We start from the raw sequence: 20,323 nt of genomic DNA, 5'->3' as shown, positions 1-20,323 counted from the left end.
ATGTCATGTTACTAAGAAACAAAACTTTTGTTTGTTTTTGTTTTGTTTTTGAATTTCGCGCAAAGCTACTCGAGGGCTATCTGCGCTAGCCGTCCCTAATGTAGCAGCGTAAGACTAGAAGGAAGGCAGCTAGTCATCACCACCCACCGCCAACTCTTGGACTACTCTTATACCAACGAATAGTAGGATTGACCGTAATCTTATAACGCCCCTACGGCTGAAAAGGCGAGGATGTTTGGTGCGACGGGGATGCGAACCCGCCACCCTCAGATTACGAGTCGCACGCCTTAACCCACCCGGCCATGCCGGGCCAAGAAACGCAAGTAAGAACCTAACATTGTTGTTACTCTACGCACTGAAACTATGAAATGAAATGTACAGACAACAAAACTAGAAAAAAATAGTTATTGATTTCTTAATTTGGAGTTTCTGTTGATTAAAGAGGTTTGGTTTTTATTAAAAACATTTATGATACAAAAGAAAATAGCTGAATTCAGAAACGATTTAAGTTCAAAATTGAAGCAATATTTTTACTTTCATGATAAATGTTATGCACTTGGCTTTAAACTAGATGATCACACACTATTCCTCAAGCTTATTATACCAATGCTAACTACACTTATAAGGCCCCTTTTCGGCCCGTCACTAAAACTGTAATAGACAGACAGTAATTGAACTGTTATATATGGATAAACGCATTTTGGCTTTTATGATTCCTGCTATTTCGAGAAATCAAGATATATCAAGTGTTACATGACGTCACACAAGCTGTTTATATATAGGTTAACTATTATAGGTGGATTATTTTCATTCTCAAGATATCGTATGTTTGGTTTATTATCAACAATTGATCCCTCCCAGTCTGGGATGTAACGTCAATGATTTCTGCATTTAATAGCTTCGTTTTCCTGGAATTTTTTGATTGAAGTTTTTATTTTCTAAGTGCTTTTGTGTGCAGTTCCTTCAATTAAATTAACCTTCTAAACTGCAATTCAAAAACAAATTTATTTCTATTGTTTAATTTTTCAATTCTGAATTAACGTTTGAACTCTGCAAAAAGATACCATTATTTTGGATGACATTTTTCGTCATTCATCTTTAATTTAGTTAATTTAAGTTCCATCGTCAATTGAACAACTACCTTTAAGGATGTATACCCACTTTCCCTGAACTTATTTTACATATCTTAATTTTCTGAGGTACCTGTGAATTGGTTACATTCCAACAAATCAATCGTTTTACGTGAAGTAAAGTATTTCTCCACTTTCAGCAAGCTCAGTTGAAGTGTCATTTTTCCTCTTTTTAAATTTTGGTTCAGAAACTTCCTTCTGACATAACATCACAAACATGTTTGATAAAATAGACATCAATCCTAAAAATTGTTATGATTATAAGTTATATAAATGATTTAATTTGTTCTGAATTTTGCGCAAAGCTACAGGAGGGCTATCTGCGCTAGCCATCGTTGATTTAGCAATGTAAGACCAGAGAGATTGCAGCTAGTTTTTAACACCCACCACCAACTCTTTGGATATTCTTTTACCAACTAATAGTAAGATTGACCTTAACATTATAACGCCCTCACGGCTGAAAAGGCTAGCGAGTTAGTTGGAACAGGGATTCAAAACCGACCTTTAGAATGTCAGTCGAGCTCCTTAGTCACATGGTCATGCCAGGCACAAGACAGATGGTTAATCTTGTTAAAACGGTCATTTGAAACGCGCAGCAAGAATAACATCTTCTCTTTCATTGCTTCATAAAAGCACTTTGGAGAGAGCGTCTGTCTTGTGTCCCATGGCGCATTTCCTCTGTAGTCTATCGGTTTCATGACAGGGTGATGATGTATTGCTGGCCTGCTAAATTCTATAATCTGATGATAAAATTGGTAGAGCTAAAGTAATAGAGGATTATTCTACAGTAATAACTGCCACAAAAGTAGATGTAACAGTAGATGCAAGTAGATGTAACAGATATAAACTGTACGGATTTTCCTTTTCCGTACTGGGTAGTTAATGGTGTCTCAGGTTGGAATTGTTGAGCTGATGCAGAGAGACGTGGCTTGGTGATCCTCGCCTATGCCAGTTCAGTTTAAAGATTTTTATCCTGGTGCTTATGTTCTTAAATAAAATATGGATTCTTTGACTTTGTTGATATCTTCCTGTACTTGTTCAATCTTGGTGTTATAATGCTTGTGTAATCTTATTGTTATAATCCTTCATAAATGTCCTTTTGTATTTCTTCACAAATAACACTAAACATCATTTACTGTTGTTGTTTGCTTTTCTCATCGCACAGCTACACATACACAATGGGCTAACTGCATTCTTTTCACCGAAGGTTATTGAACTTCAAATTTGTGCTGTTGACCCAGCGAGGGACATTCATATTCCATAACTTCTGTCGTCCTTATATTACTTTTTCTACTTCTAGTACTTCGTTGAAAACAAGATCAAAATTTACATCGATGAAATGACTGGACAACTCAGTAATTAATCAATAATATCATCTAGTTTCGCTCAACTTGTGTTTTAAATCGTTTTCTACACTTTCAACGAAGGTTCTACTTGTTAAGATACACACTCATCACATGGCGTTAAAACTCCCACTAGCCAAAAACAATACAAAAATCTAATTGAAAAAAAAAATCAATAACATTACGCTTTTGGTATCAATATAACAAATGACATGTGGTCATATTGTTGGAAAGGGTATAGTGAACATTTTGTGGATAAAAAGTTGGTGTGAACATAGCATGCAATTTGTTGTAAGTATAGATAACACTTAAGGATACACTAGTATACAGAACAATTCGTGGAATACTGTTAGAATAAATATAATATTTTGTGAATATTGTACAAATATGAGAATAGCAAGTTGTTTGTGGAAACAAATGTACGATGACTTTGTGTAATAGTACTAAGAACGTTAACTTAAAATTAATGTGTATATAATCATATTTTGAATTCAAATAAATGTTCTATGTGGGCTTTTTACGAGAGGAAATTTTCGAAATAATAGTAAACTGTTTCACTGCTATGTCTAGACAAACAACTATTCCTGCGTCATGTTTACACAATAAAAATTTATATTGATAAACTTTTGGAGCCTTGAAGAGGAGCATCCTACCTTCATGGTGATACAAAATTTCAAATTTAGATAGCATTGGTCAAGAGAGGGAAAATATGTATGTCCATGTATAGGAGAAAAAGAATGTATTCAATTTCACACGAATTATCCAACATTCAGCTATTCTTTGTTTTGAATTTCGCGCAAAGCTACACGAGGGCTATCTGCGCTAGCCGCCCCTAATTCAGCAGTGTAAGACTAGAGGGAAGATAGCTAGTCATCACCACTCACCGCCAACTCTAGGGCTACTCTTTTACTAACCGATAGTGGGATTGAGAGTCACCTTATAACGCCCTCACGGCTGAAAGGGCGAGCATGTGTAGTGTAAGAGAGATTCGAACCCGCGACCCACAGACTGCGAGTTGATCGCCCTAACAACCTGGCTATGACTATAGAACGAGAAGGTTCCTTTTAACATTTTTCTTGGAGCTAAATATGTAAACTTTAGGTAACGTTCCTGTTTTCACTTGTGGTAACAATACCATTACTGGATTATTTTTAAATACATTAGCTAAGTTTATATTATTTTGTGTGTTTATAACTTGATGATTGTTTTAATAATTTCTATGAGAACGTCATGCTATACACTTCTTCATAACGACCTGATTACCATCTGGTTTGGGCTCAGTCGGAAATGTTGTTAGTTAAGAATTTTTAGACCCAGATAGCCTGCATAGACAGCAATCGCATAGGACGAGCAAGTTCAGGAATAGGCCTTCGAACTCGTGACCCTAACCGCCAAGCCATGTCAGGCCCAACTGTCCTTTTCAAAAAAAAAAAAAAAAGACTTTCCAGTTCGCTCAACAATGATATGAGAACTTACACGAACAGGGAATGGTATTTACTAGTGATTGTCTTACCGAATTGTGAGACTGATAGTTCACGATTCGCGTCTCGATTGCACAATTTCGACTATAATCTAATAGTATATTTTTGGCCGTCACTCTAATAGTACACTCATGGTTCTAAAATGTGAATCGCGAAATTATGCAATGCAAAGTTTTCATATCATGTTGAGTGAACGGTTAGTTGAGATAGCCCTAGTGTGGCTTTACGCAAATATCCGAAATAAATAGTACCCCCTCCTCAACACATTTTACCATGCCACTTTTGTGTTTCACAATTGATGCAGTTGAGAAGAAATAAAGAAATGTAAAACATTTCTATAACCTTGTTTCGACTGCATTTGACTGAATGTTTTTTATACAATGTTTATGTGTAGTTTAGAGTTTAGTTACTTCCTCTTGTTCGACTCGTAATCTGAGGGTCGTGGGTTCGAATTCCCGTCACACCAAACTTGCTCGCCCTTTCAGCCGTGGGGGCGTTATAATGTGACGGTCAATCCTACTATTCGTTGGTAAAAGAGTAGCCCAAGAGTTGGCGGTGGGCAGTGATGACTAGCTGCCTTCCCTCCGGTCTTACATTGCTAAATTAGGGACGACTAGCGCGAAATTCAAAATAAACCAAACTTCCTCTTACTGTTGGCGGGACAGACAAGATCGACATCCTAAGTAAGAAACGAGCCTTTTTCACATTTATAACCTCAATGCGAAGGTAAATCAGTCAAACCTAATTTCAAGATTTTTTGGTATTTTAGGGGTGCTGAAAATTTGGATTCTAAATATACTGTTTAATTCTATATATTTCTATAATTCGATATATATTCTATTTAGCAAGCTACTAAACTTGTGATAAAACTTTTACTTGGTATAGTAAATAACATCTTTGTGTGTTTGTTAAAGCATCACACGAACTTTAACCTTTATTGCTGATGTTTATGTCATTTGAATGAAATGTATTATTTAACAGTTATAAGTAGAATGACTGATTCTACTTAGCAGAAATGGGTAAACAATAATGACAGTATAATACCTTTAACACCTTATCTAAAGTAAATATTCATATATATATCTACTTTGATTTGATTTTATTATATAATCTACAGTAAACCTTGTCACGTAATAAAAATATTACTGCTCTCTCTGCTGCATCAAACCAAGATATGTTAGAGGAATGTGGTGAATCATGTTGCTTGAGACAAAGACGACAGTAGTATTATCAAGTGACAAGTACGTTTCTTCTGTCGTAGATCACGTTATATGAGATAATCACAACTGTTACATTGAACAATAACAGGAACATTTTATGTTATTTAACATAAACTTAACGTGCCAAATTAGAGGGATGATTCTACTATCATGAACCGTTACAGGTGAGATAGATGATGCTGCTGTTATAAACTATACCATATTAGATGGACACTTTCGGTTATGAACTGTACCAGGTTAAAGAGATGTCCCTACTATAATGTATCAATCTAAGTGAGAAGAACATTCAATGATTCATGTTAAAATGACCGTAGCAGGTTAAAGGAATTTTCCTACTATCACGAACTACCAAGTTAGAGGGACAATCCAAGTTAGTACAATCACAAACTGTACTAGGTTAAAAGGACATTACTACTATGATAAACAACTATAAGTTTATAACCATGCCAGGTTATAGGAATGTTCTTATAATTATGAACTGTTTCTTTGTTTGGAATTAAGCACAAAGCTAAAATTGGGCAGTCAGTGCTCTGCTCACCATGAATATCGAAGTCCGATTTCTAGTGGTGGAATCTGCAGACATACCACTGTGCCACTGAGGGGCTATTATGAACTGAACTTTACCAGACTAGATGAACGTTTTCACCATTAGAAACTGTACCAGGTAAGAGGTACATTTCTACAATCATGAACTGTATCAGGTTAGAGTGACTTTCCTACAATCATGAACTGTATCTGGTTAGAGTGATGTTCCAGAAATCATGAACTGTATCAGGTTAGAGTGACGTTCCTACAATCATGAATTGTATCAAGTTAGAGTGATGTTCCAGAAATCATGAACTGTATCAGGCTAGCGTGACGTTCCTACAATTATGAACTCTATCAGGTTAGAGTGACGTTCCAGAAATCATGAACTGTATAAAGTTACAGGTACGTTCCTACTATCATGAACTGTATCAGGTTAGAGTGACGTTCCTACAATCGTGAACTGTATCAGGTTAGAGGTACCTTCCTATTATCACGAACTGTATCAGGTTATAGATACGTTCCTACGATCATGAACTGTATCAGGTTATAGGTACGTTCCTACAATCATGAACTGTATCAGGTTATAGGTACGTTCCTACAATCATGAACTGTATCATGTTATAGGTACGTTCCTACAATCATGAACAGTATCAGGTTAGAGGTACGTTCCTACAATCATGAACTGTATCAGGTTAGAGGTACAATATTCACGATCGTGACTAGAACAACGTAATCTAAAATGTGTGTTATAGTGTACAGATTAACGCCAGTAAGTGAACAATATTTACATAAAACGTTTGATTCACATTAGATCTAAGTTAACTGATGTTAAAGCGTAACAACACAAAGAAATCACTGTGAATTTAAGATATGCATTGAAAATGCGTATTTAGTGTTTCTTTGAGTTGCCCAGAAGTCCAGTGCTCAGATTCTGTTGCTGTGAGATCTCATTTCGCGTTATGAGTTTGATGGATAAATCCTGCTATTTGATTAGAGTAGCCTAAGAGTTGGCGGTGAGTGCTGTTGATTATCTAGCTTCGATCTAGTTCATTAGATCAACATTAAGGCACGACTAGCGCATATAGTACTTGAGCAAACAGACAAATTAGCGTTTTCCAGAAGCTACACGTCAAGCCTGTCTGTGGTACTAGTACACCATTGGAAACACCTAGTGTCGTTACGATGTGTGTTTCCTCCATCAGTGACGTAATTGAGATACCCTGCTCAAACTTCAATGACTCACGGGTGAAAGGTAGGAGTGATGCCGTACCGTAAAGATGAAAATATTAGTCGGGTTCAAGTATGAATCATCGGCAGTTGTGTAATGTTTAAAATCTACAAATAACTGAAACATAACGTTTCATGTTTACATAATTGAAGGTTTTTATTAAAAGTTTCTATTTAAAGTCACCACATGTTTCGACACCTTTTATACCGTATTCACGAGTTATTTGTTAGACATGTGTTTTCAATATTTTTGTTTTTTGTTTTTTGCAGCTCGTGGTATTATGTTTCATTGTTACTTACATAACTTACTGGCTAACTTAATATTTTATACCATATATCAATGTAATTGATCGGAAATGAAGAATATTTTATACCATATATCAATGTAATTACTTGGTTTAATATTTTATCTTAAAAAAAGAAACAAACAGAAAATTCACCCATACTAGAAGAGATCCATATAACACAACGTTCAGTTTTATGGGACAAAACTCCAAGTGTTCTCAACCTCACCATATAATAGCTTTCAATATCCAAGGATCGTTGGAAATAATACGTTGGAAAAGAGAAAGAAGAGGAAGCAGAAATAAAATTTCAATAAATCATTCATATATGGTGTGAAGTATTGTAAGTACTGGTCGGTAAATTGTGTAAATAACATCGAAATAATATCACATGGTTTGTTTGGAATTTCGCACAAAGATATACGAGTGCTATCTATCGTTCCTAATATCATGAACTCTATCAGGTTAGAGTGTACAACCCCTTGTTTCGACACCATGATTGCTAGCGGTCTAAAAATTAAGTAGTGTAAGACTAGAGAGAAGGCAGCTAGTCATCATCACCCACCGCCAACACTTGGTCTAACTATTTTACCAACGAATAGTGGGATTGATCCTCACTTATAGTTAAAAGGGACAACATGTTTGGTGTGTTAGGAAACTCGATTTGGTTTGGTTTGTTTTGAATTTCGCGCAAAGCTACTCGAGGATTATCTGCACTAGCAGTACCTAATTTAGCAGTATAAGACTAGAGAGAAGGCAGCTAGACATCACTACCCATCGCCAACTCTTGGGCTACTCTTTTATCAACGAATAGTGGAATTGAACATCACGTTATAAGGCTTCCACAGCTGAAAGGGCCAGGAGATCCGAATCCATAACCTTCAGAGTGCGAGTCAAATATGAATATTGAAAACGATATCTTATAAATAACTCGTGAAAAATGTTTTTAAGTGGAAGCTGTTTAGAGTTTAATAAAGACCTTCTAGTTGTGTAAATATAAAACGTTGCATTTTAACTAATTACAGACATTAGTTAAGTTGGTTTGTACTAAAGTTCAGACGTAAAATAAGCGTTGGTATATACTTTTCAATATGAATTATAAATTCCTCAGTGACTTACTGTCATCGTCTGGTTATAAACTGCATGCCTTCCAGTGGTTCTACTTTTCCTGCTTTTTTTCATTTCCGTACTTTAAAAATGCTCTTCCTTTTGAAGTGTGACCTGTTAATTTGCAGTTAGCCGACCCAGTAATATATGGCATTGTGCGAAAGGCGTCTTCGGTAGCGGGGTGCAAAGCCAAAGGCGCACGGGCACGATTTATTCATATTCTCCTTACTGGAAAACCTGTAGTATAAGGCCATTAAAAAATTATATTATCAATTTACGATGTAGCTTTACTTTTGTTGTCAAAAGTACATTATATTTGCTGATTAGCGACTTCAGATCATCTTGGTAGTTTGATGTTATCGTGATTGAAGGGATCTTCGATTGAAGGTGGTTAATAACAGTGTCCGAATACACCTGCTGAGCACTTCTTGTACTGATGTATAGTGAGAAATGTTACTTCATGTGTAACATCAATATTTAAATAGAATGAAGTGGATATCTGACATGTACTTCGTCACTGCTTGGTTTTAAACATTAAGTATTATCAGCAAATGGATATTAATATTAATTTGATATCATGTAACTATATACAAATGCCACAGAGTCGGACAAATTTTCAAGTCGAAATGACTTGAAAGTACGTCACCTCTGACCTGATCAATTGTTCTGTTAACAACGTGACCGATGACAAAAAGTCCATTTTGTGGAATAATGGAGTTAAGAAGTAACTGATTGCATACCGAGAAGCTGTGATATTGCCTATAGAAATGATGTGTTTTTTCTTATTCACCCTTATTCTTATTTGCTTATTGGAAAAGCACAATACTGTTTTTATCCTACATTTTATTTAAACTATGCTGGGACCTGAAACCGATTTATAACTTGTCACATTTTTATTATAAGTATGAGTTTCTAGCTATTTCTTTAAATTTTTAATACACTGAATATATTACAAAAACAAGGAGAACAAACGCTTTTGTGTGTTTCCAAAATGTCGCACTTACTGGGATCATGGTTTCGCCAGTAAAGGTTTCATCAAATACAGCAACCTAGACGTAGCAAATGAAATGTTTTAGAAACATACAGTTGCCTTTGCTTTTCTCAACTTTGTAACTATGGAGTTTCAAGTAATAATTACGCTGAGTGTATAATTAAAAGTTTACTGAAATGTAATATTTTACTCGTAGCTGTCTGGATAAAATGTTTTCTACTACACATAATAAAATATGCAAATGAATGGATAAAAAATGATAATTTGCAAATTAATTTGAAAGGAAGTATTTTACTTTAAACACAAATGAGGAAGTTGTTAAATGGTTGTTGTTAAAACATTATTTACACAATGAAATAACATTTTAATTTACCTTAAACATATCTTTCATCTATGCTAGAACTCAATAACCAAGCAGTTTGTCTAAATTTGCTTTTATTATTTGTTTCGGAAAATCATGAGAAATAAAACATTAAAAAATACCATTATTTTTCGTACATCGAAGTCTATACACAATCTAACAAGTTCTTTTTGACATTTCAAACTTGTATACATATAAACAGTGATCAGAGCTATTATGTATCTACAGAATTTAGTAATTGCTAGATTTTTTGTTACCAGTTTATCTATTTCGACTAAGTTCTTTGTTGAAATGAACACTAGTCGGAATGTGCTCTCTACCTACATATAGTTTGGAAACATTAAGATAGTTTGCTCCTTTTAAATTCACATCACGCTTAAATGTCGTTTCTGATGTCAATTAATGGCTGAAAATACGTGCAGTGCATGATTTACGAATCTAAACTAGTCATAATTTCTGTCTGATACATCTTTTCCCCTCTCCTTAAGGAGAATAAGTTGCAGGAGCACATCAAAGATAAATGACTGTTATTTTAAAATATTAATTAGAGAACTGTATTAAATATTTGGTTTTGCAACTACACATCTGTATGTACATGACCAGCATGAGAAAAAAACGATGCCCACTTCTGATTTAACTGAAAGCAAATGTGCACGATGTATTTTGCGTTTAATGTCTATTTCAGACACCGTAATTAGATTTAGTAGCAACCACGTTCGTGTAAGATGTTGCTTCTTTACATAACACACGTAATCCTACACACCAAATAGAAAATTATGAACAGTTCTTTAAATTAAATAATTTTCAGCAATCTTTTAAGCAATTAGAAAAACACTCGTGGACAGGATTGTTCATTTACAATCTACAGTTGAATATTCTATAATTCCATTCGAATGTCTATACACTTTATAACCGAAAAGAACAAAAGTAGCATACGAATAAAGATATTTTGCCACTTTAGGATGCTCCATAAACTTAAATTTTTAGTTAAGGGATTCTTCCAATGCTTGGTGGCTGATGTAGCGCCTCAGATAGGGAGCCCTGAATTACAGTATCATAAGAAAAGTCATAACCACAAAGGAAAGTTAATAGATGCAGGGTGATAGAAAACCAATCGCACTTTCCAAAGGGAAAAAAAACCCAACTAGAATTTAAAACAAGTATGTTGGTTTTGTTTGTAGTTAAGTACAAAGCTACATAATCGACTACCTGTGCTGTGCCCATCACTTTGATTCTTCACTAGTTATAATGAATATGTGTAGGTTATCATAGTACTACCTCCCCACCCTGCATATCGTCACTGGTTATGATGGTGAGCTCTGTACTGAATCGATGCTAGTTACCATGGTAGGCTTTTCTTTGAACTTTATTAATTATCATTGTAAGCTCTACAATAAAATAAATCTTTGTTGATTTCTCATTGATTTTTATGGTAAGCTCTGTCTTGAATATTTACTGGTTATCATGATACGTTCTCATCTGAATCTTTATTGGTTGCCATTATAAACTCTCCATTGGATATGTGTTGGTTATCGTGGTAAGCTCCATCTTGAATCTTCACTGGTTATCATGGTAAAATCTCTTTTGGATCTTTGTTGGTTACATCTTAAGCTCTAAACTGAATCTTTATTGGTTACCATGGTAAACTCGATCTTGAATCTTCACTGGTTGTCATAGCAAGCTCTTTCCTTTGGTTGTTATGGTAAGTTCTATCTTGAATCTTCACTGATTGTCATAGCAAGCTCTTTCCTTTGGTTGTTATGGTAAGTTCTATATTGAATCTTCACCAGTTATATCAATAAATTATTTTCCTGAATCTTAACTAGTTATTGTTCAAACAATTCCCTTGAAGTATCATTTATCATCTTAAGCCCTCTCCTGAATCTTAACTGGCTACAGCGGTAAGATTTCTCATCATTGTTCATTGATGATAGTCATGTGTTCTTCCCTGAATCTTTCTTTACTGGTTATGGTGGAAAGCTCTATCTTTATGTTGATTGATTATCGTAATACCCTTTTCTCTGTATCTTCACTAATTACCATGGAAGGGTTTTTCGTGAACAAATAACTTGTTCTTATCATAAGCTTATCTAAAAGTTCTAATCAGCAGCTATAATACTTTACTTACAAGGTACCCATAGTTTATTCTAAAATGTTTTTAAAACTGAAGTAAAAATCTAGCAGAATTACAATTTTTGTAATAAGGGACTTAATGTACTTAACTCATTAAAGAAATAGTATTTATGGGTTCAAATAACCTATTATCTACTAAAAACTGACAAGAAGTATTTTAATAAAACAACATATATACACAAAACACACAAATATATTTGTTTTCATATCTTTACATATGAACTTAGATCAAAGGAAAAAAAAACTGCAGGAAAATATAAACATTTCTAACAGTAGTTGTGATTCCATGTTAAAACTTATATCGATATTTGAACAGAGCTTTTCGTTCTAATATTTACAACCACCGGTACAAATAACAAGCTACCCTACCTATGTAAGAAAGATGGATGTTGCCTTTTTGGCGGGAGCTATACTCATGCACGTGGTCGATATATAACGCGCAGTTATTCCCGCCACATTTATTGGGCGTGAGATGACGAGTGTTGTTTAACGGTCATTGCCTACGGATCAGTCGACTTCCTTGTGACGTCAAATTTACTGTTAACAAAGAAAACCTGCGTAGCTCATATCAACATGTACACACTCTGAAAGACAAGACATATTTCACACATTACGAATTGTCTCATAGTTAAACTATTCCATTGAATAATCCTGGTGCACTAGTATGCCGAGAAAATCGTTCTTCGGGTTTCACCAACAGGTATGTAAAAGGTGAGCGTAAATCTTGTGTTTGCTGGGTCATTGTCGAAGAACCTAAACTTGAGAAATAAGTAGGCCCGTAGTTGTACGGCACCAAACCGTAGGGGGAACAAGTAGAGTGTGAATGCGACAGCGATGATAAATAGTTACTGGCTGTCGTACTGTAGAAGGATGACATTTGTGGTACTGAGTTCATATGTAGCTCTCCTGGATTGAGATTTGTGGATGAATTTGAGAGGTTGACAGAAGATCCCGCTGCTGCTGACCGGAGTTTGGCCATGCTACTGGTGTCGCTAGTGCTGTAAATGCTACTAAATCCTGTTCTTAATGAACTTGGAGATAAGGGAATTCCAAAAGAGAAGGTTCTAGCCGTCAGGGCTTTCTCACTATCTAGTACTGAAAGACTGGGAGGAGGGAGGTTAGGAAAAGTGTCAAAGGGCAAACATTGTCCAATGGGAAGGAAACCGGAGTCTTTTTTTAATACTGGTTTGGGTTTCCGCCGAGGCCTGTACTTGTAGTCAGGGTGCTCTTTCATGTGTAAGGCTCGCAGCCGCTTGGCTTCGTCTATGAAAGGCCTTTTTTCGGCTTCGGACAATTGCTTCCATTCAGCACCTAGTCTTTTACTAATTTCAGAATTATGCATTTTGGGGTTCTCTTGAGCCATCTTCCTCCGTTGACCTCTAGACCAAACCATGAAAGCATTCATAGGACGTTTTACGTGATGGTCACTACGGATCTTGGACATCTTCTATGTATGAAACTTAAATATTAGTCGTAAACAGTTTGTAAGATTTTAGTTTTATATATATATTTGTATTGGATGTTCGCTCGTTTACAGCTCAAGCCGCAAAGGTCTTCTCACAACGTTGAACAAAATTCACGAACCACCATTCTTTTCCCCACCACCCGTTGAAATAACCACCCGTGCTACTACTTCTGCATATATCGTCGCTAAACAATTGTCCTAAGGTTTGCCATTTGACAACGTTATGCCAATCACAGGTTTGTGTGAAGTTTGTACCGCCTATCTTTTAACAGCCCATTCCATGCTGGTTACGTAGCCTCTCATCTAGGCATTCATTGGTTGTGATTTCTTCATGTCTAGTTGCAGGCGCCATCTATGAATGGAAGGTTTATTGTGTTTATTACGAAATTAACCCCAGGACGTAAATTAAAACTTTATCATTACTTAGGTAAGTAATCCACCCCGGTGTTTTGGAAAGCTTTGATAAAATATATATGTAAACTGATTAAATGACTATGCCATACATAAAAGAGTTATAAATCGGCCGTAATCTTGTTTAATACGTATTAGTTTTATTTAAGGATATTGTAACGTGAATACTATTTGTAGTAGTTAAAACGCCGTTGATCTTAATGAAGTCGATTTTATCAGTTGTGGGTCAAACCGTAATTTCAAACGACGCCCCATCCGTATAAATAGTAACCAAGCCTTCTAATTTATTTGGCTATTATTGTAGTTACAATTTTGACTGATGTTTATAATTGACTTAAAACAATAGTAGCAATCGCCCTATGGTTTAAACAAATTAAATTCATGTATCTCCTCTTGTCGGGAATTATGTTTGTCAGGGTCCACTTTCGGTTCGGACCATTCCACACAACAATGTCATGGGCCACGGGGGTTTACTTATGCCATCATTTAAAAGACAAAAGAAGAAACAACATTTCAACCTGTTTACGTCATCATCAGGTTAAGATTTGGAGTTCAGTGTGAGTTCATTTATTTTTCCGTGATTTTTTTAACGATAAATCTCTTCTTGTGATATTGAGGTTTAGTTTGAATTTCGCGCAAAACTATTCAAGGGCTATCTGCGCTAGCCGTCCCTAATTTAGCGGTGTAAGACTAGAGGGAAGGCAGCTAGTTATTACCACCCACTACCAACTCTTGGGCTACTTTTACAAAAGAATAGTGGGATTGATCGTCACATTATAACGCCCTCATGGCTGAACGGGTGAGCATGTTTGGTATCATGGGGATTCGATCCCGCGACCATCGGATTACGAGTCCAACGCTTTAACCACATGGTCATGCCGGAACCTTGAAGTAGATCTGTAGCAGAAACGTCTAATACGGATTTTAAAACAAATGTTTAAAAGCAGTCTTTGAAACAGAAATATTCAGTTACGTCAGCAACCTGAAACAAGACAATAAACATCAAAACTCTAAAAGCAAATTAGGGCAACCATTGTAAACAGAAATAGCAATGAGTATGCTCAATGAATGAATGATATCCTATCAGATAGAGAAAATAAATGTAAGCTAATCCCGACAAATTCAACGACAACACGTAAAAGCCAACTGAATAAAATGTTATTAAAACTGAAATAAGGGAAATTTATATGCAAAAACGGCTCGTTTGGGCTGAGAAAACACTTTTACATAGAAGAGCTCTTCTATGTAAGCTCTTCTAAGCCGTTTTGCATATAAATTTCTCAACAAGTGGGTTTCTCGTCATCACTGAAATAAGGGAACTTATGTAAGTCCGACTCCCATACACAATAGCTGAATAATTTAATTACAACTAACATAACTACATAGCGTGGGCATTTTCCACATTGTAACACCTGCAAACTCTTTCTTTCAGAGACGCCTTTAAATCTTAGAACTATAGTAGATCAACTAAACGTTAATGACTAGCTAGCTTCGACGTAGTCTGCTTCTTCGCTGGAGCTCTAACTACAGCAGACTGTAACATAGCTTTAGAATTTGATATCAAAGACCCAAACCCGCTGATACACAATCCTAGCGGCCAACTAATAACTACTCTAGAATTTACTACCTCGAAACTAATTTTATATTCAACAATAAAAAATTCGTACAAATAAATGGTTTATGTATGGGCAATCCGGTATCACCAATCCTGGACAAAATATTTATGACACAACTCGAATCGCCAGCTATCAATTCGGTTTTACACCCACGACTGTACAGATACGGACGTGCGGACGACACATTTGTTGGATTCACATCTATAGAATAACCACATAGCTTTTTCGGCTATGTTATCTCCATATATTTAAATGTTAAGTTCACCAGTAAATACGGAAAACATAAACAACGCACATTCTCAATATTGGCCCGGCATGGCCAGGTGGTTAAGGCACTCGTCTCGTAATCCGAGGTGCGCGGGTTCGAATCCCCGTCGTACCAAACATGCTCGCTCTTTCAGCCATGGGGGCGTTATAATGTCACGTTTAATTCCACTATTCGTTGGTAAAAGAGTAGCCTAAGAGTTGGTGGTGGGTGGTGATGACTAGCTGCCTTCATTCTTGTCTTACATTGCTAAATTAGGGACGACTAGCACCACCCACCGCCAACTCTTGGGCTACTCTTTTACCAACGAATAGAGGGATTGACCGTCACATTATAACGCCCCCACGGCTGAAAGGGCGAGCATGTTTGGCGCGACGGGGATTCGAACCCGCGACCCACAGATTACAAGTCGCACGCCTTAACACGCTTGGCCATGCCGGGCCTAAATAGAATAGAGGACATGGATAAAGAGAAGGGTAAGATATGGGAAGTTACAACAGGATTTGAAGAGGACCCTGAGGGAGGAAAACAACAACAAAAGGGAACAGGAATGATAAACATAAGATTATTTATTAAGGCACGTGCATAAAATAGTTTGTGGGGTAAATAGAAAGAAAAGACTTAGTACTATTGATGGGTAGGGATATAATGTATAACTGGCGCACACCAATTGATACAGTAAAGAGTGCTAGTAGTGATATAATCTTTGTAGTACATATAAAGGCTAATAAGTTAGAGAATGATGAGTTAATTACTAAGTACAAGAGAATGATTAAAAACATTTAAAGAAAAGAGACATAATAATTTAATTTTGATAGGCATATTATCGATACGTAATTTTGGAGATGAATTTATAAGTGAGTTACTGGGGTTGAAAGCTAGGCTTATTTTTATATATAAGAACCGGCAGTTTGGCAGGTTGGTTTTGTGGGATAAACTCAATGGAACAATAGACGGTTTACATTTGAACAGGATATGTTTGGTTTGTTTGCAACGGTGAGTAATTCAAGTTTAAAGATAACTTTAAACTAGGACTAGACAGTGGTGAGAGCTAGAATAACGAATAACGAATAAAAATTAGTAAAACGTAGTGTTAGTGTTAGACCATGATACGAAATGTTTTCAATGGTAAGCTAATGTGCTGTTAGTGTAACCAACTAAGATTAATTGTTAAGGAAGCAAAAATTGTATATAGGACAACATTACATAATGTTTTCCTTCTTTCTTTCTTTTGTTAATAAATTCCTAATGACCTCACCTGATGCTAATTGCATTTCACTTTATGAAAGACAATAATTGACTCATTTAACTGATGAAGTACTCGTGTCTTTAAATTCAAAGTCAAAATCTGTAAAACAGAGGAAAATTGTTCTATTTCTAGTTTTGTTCTCCTTTTTTTACCAAAGTCCTTAAAACAAAATAGTGCATGCACACCGTTGAGTAGTTTGCATTTACCATACGAACAATTACTGTAATCGAGCCAGCTCACTCTGGTTAATGGATGCTATATACAGACATGATGAATCATCTCTATAGTAAGATACTAGGAGTAAAAAATTAAACAGACGATTTTAGAGCAGCAGTTGGAACATAAGACAATTTATATATAGTACAGGAGAGAGTTTTAAATGTAATAGCTAAAATATGAGTTACATCCTTTTTAAACTGAAGATGTTAAAGCTAAAATCAATGAGGTTAAATCTATTCAGGTTCTGTTAATGGTCATAAATGGAGAAAACTTATTGTTGGAATTTGTTGTAGATCATCAGATGAAACTGATGAAATTAATGAGAAACTCAGCAGTAAGATAAAACTGCTAATGGGGTCATAATTAAAAGGAGTCTTAATTTCAGGTACGTGTTGGAAAATATAAGAACCGAATCATGAAAACAGGTTTTTAAAAAATGTTCAAAATGAATTTTTCGACCAATTTGTCTCAGAACCTGCTAGCACAATTCTATTTTAGATGTGTTACTAAATTCAGAAATGGTTGCCGGGGTAGAGATTGGAGAACAATTAGATACAAGTAATAATAAGTCAATTAGGTTTGATGTTTTATTGCATATGGAGTTAAGAAATATTGAGATTTTGATTCCAAATACCAAAAAGTGAATGTTGAAGGGTGTGTGTGTGTTTTTCGTATAGCAAAGCCACAAAGGGTTATCTGCTCAGCCTACCGAGGGGAATCGAACCCCTCAGTGTAGCATTGTAAATCCGGAGACATACCGCTGTACTAGAGGGGAGCAATTTTTTGTTGTTGAAAGAATCAGAAAAGAATTACTTGTTGTGAATTGGGCGATTTAATTAATTGGAGATATACTGACTAAATGTTGAAAACTTTTTTAAAATAATGTTTTTTAAATATTCAAGATAGGTATGTTCCTCAACGATGAAAAGGGTGAGTGCAAGAAAGAAAACAGGTTGGCTGACGAAGGGTATAATGGATCAAATTAAAGAAAGGCATTATAAATTTAAGAGGGTTATATTGTTGCTGTGATGGGAGGTCAAGAGAATTGGTCAAACGGACATTATGGAATAAAAAGGTATATGAAAAGAGTTGTCTTAAGATGTGGAAATTAGTAATTAAGTATTTCTTTAAGTACATTGAGAGCAAGCAAAATGTTAGGACGAGAGTAGGACCTTTGAGGAAGGATAACTGTTTATTGATGATTGTGAGATGTTTGGGGTTGAGGTTCTACTTTTACCAGTGAAGATTTAGGTAATGTTCATCATCATTAACAGTTGCAAGACGAAAATAAGGAAAAATATTATGACATTAACTCTGAGATTATTAAAACAAAACTGGACAGTTTAAGGAACGATAAAGCTCTTGGGGCAAATAATATTTACCTAAAGACTTTAAAGGAGATTAGTGATTGGATATGAGTGTCATTAAGGTTGCTTCTCCTTTTAAAGGATTTGATTAAAATTGTCTCAGTAAATATAGGCCTTTTAGCTTTAGATCATTAGTGGGAAAAGTTTTGAAAAGCTTGTTGAAAGATGCTTTGTAAAGTTAATTAACAAAGTTTAGAATGTCAACGGATAGTCAACATGTTTTAAGGGAAAATATTTCCTTAAAAATCTTTTTACATTCGTTTAAAAGATTACCGCTTGTGTAGATGAGGTTAATGGTGTAGATTTGGTGTATCTGGATTTTCAGAAAGCATTTTACAAGGTGCAGTCTAAAAGGCTTGTAAAAATGGTCTATATAGGCGTGGCAGATAAGTTGGCTAATAGGATAGACAAGTGATTGGATGGAAGAAAGTAGTGGGTAATTATAAATGGAGTTCAGTCAAACTAGATTAATTTCACAAGGAATATACCTCAATGCTCGGTGTGGGTCCTTTAATTTGATTTATATCAAGACAATAGATGAATGAATTATAAATAAATTATTAAATTTGCTTTTATTAAGGCTCTGAGCATTACTGGCTGTGAGGAGGTTACTGCTGTGTTTCAAAAGGATTTAGATGATTTGGATAGTTTGACAAATAAATGGCAAATGGTTTTTAATTATAAAAATACAAGGTAATGTACGTGGGATATCACAATATGAATTATAAGTATGGCCAGGTGGGTTAAGGCATTTCACTCGCAACCCGAGGGTTGCGGGTTTGAATTCCGGTCGTACCAAACATGCTCGCCCTTTTGGCCTTGGAGGGTTATAATGTGACGGTCAATCCCACTATTCGTTGGTAAAAGAGTAACCCAAGAGTTGGCGGTAGGTGATGATGACTAGCTACCTTCCCTGTAGTCTAACAATGCTAAATTAGGGACGGCTAGCGCAGATAGCCCTCGAGTAGCTTTGCGCGAAATTCAAAAAACAAACAATTTTAATATTAGGTCCGTTGTTTTCCTTAAGTTATATGTACGTAAAACTCAAAAGGTCAGAAACCACAGACGGTAGAAATATTCAGAACTAGAATTGTGCGATGTTCCTTAAACAAATGTTTTGAAAGAGTTAGTTGTAGGTTTTGATAATTGAAATACAGTAATTTAGATAATTTTAATTGTAATTATAGAAGAGTTGGGCTGATAGCGGGTACACCACAATAAGGCAAAAATAAATAAATAAACATTTTAAATATGAAATTTCGGGAAGCTTACAGTCATTTATAAAATCCTTAAATGTCAACTACACAACGGTAGTTGAAGTTGTGTTACGTCATGTTGTTGATTGTTGTTTTTAAATTTGCGAACATCTACATGAGTGCTTGCCATCAGTGAAAGAAAGACTAGAGGGAAGGCAGCTTGTCATCACCACCCACCGTCAACTCTTGAGCTACTCTTTTACCAACAAATAGTGGTATCGACCGTAACAATATAATTCCCCTGTGGCTGAGAGGACAAGCATATTTGGGGAGACGGGGAATCAAACCCGTGATCCTCAGATTTCGAGTAGAGCGCCTTTACCACCTTGCTATACCGGGTCTTGTTGCTGAAGATTTAAATATTTAATATTTTATATGTTAGATACAAGTGTGATAGCCATTGATGGGTCAACGGTAAGTTCAAGGATTTATAACGCTAAATTTCGGGGTTTGATTCCCCTCGGTAGCCTAAGTGCAGCTTTGTGTTAAAAAGAAACAAATGGGTACGGTTCTTATGATACTTAAACGTGTGAAGTTTATTATATTTCAAACATCAACGAACAGAGAAGAGATTTTGATTCATCAAATATCTGTAAAATTCTGAGAACGAAATTACAAAACTTAACAAGGCAACTGAAGCTCACGTGCTTTATATTACCCTAATGATAGT

At 35.6% G+C, this 20,323-nt stretch overlaps 1 protein-coding gene across 1 annotated transcript; it reads right to left on the bottom strand.

Annotated features, from left to right (window-relative positions):
* Positions 1-12,044: 12,044 nt before the first annotated feature.
* Positions 12,045-13,418, bottom strand: LOC143231514 (uncharacterized). Its single transcript, XM_076466041.1, has one exon. The coding sequence runs from the start codon at positions 13,247-13,249 to the stop codon at positions 12,434-12,436; it is 816 nt and encodes a 271-aa protein (XP_076322156.1). The 5' UTR covers positions 13,250-13,418; the 3' UTR covers positions 12,045-12,433.
* Positions 13,419-20,323: the final 6,905 nt, after the last annotated feature.

This window comes from Tachypleus tridentatus, chromosome 11 (assembly GCF_004210375.1).
Source record: "Tachypleus tridentatus isolate NWPU-2018 chromosome 11, ASM421037v1, whole genome shotgun sequence".
Classification (NCBI taxonomy): Eukaryota; Metazoa; Arthropoda; class Merostomata; order Xiphosura; family Limulidae; genus Tachypleus; species Tachypleus tridentatus.
This window is presented reverse-complemented; position numbering and strand designations above follow the sequence as displayed.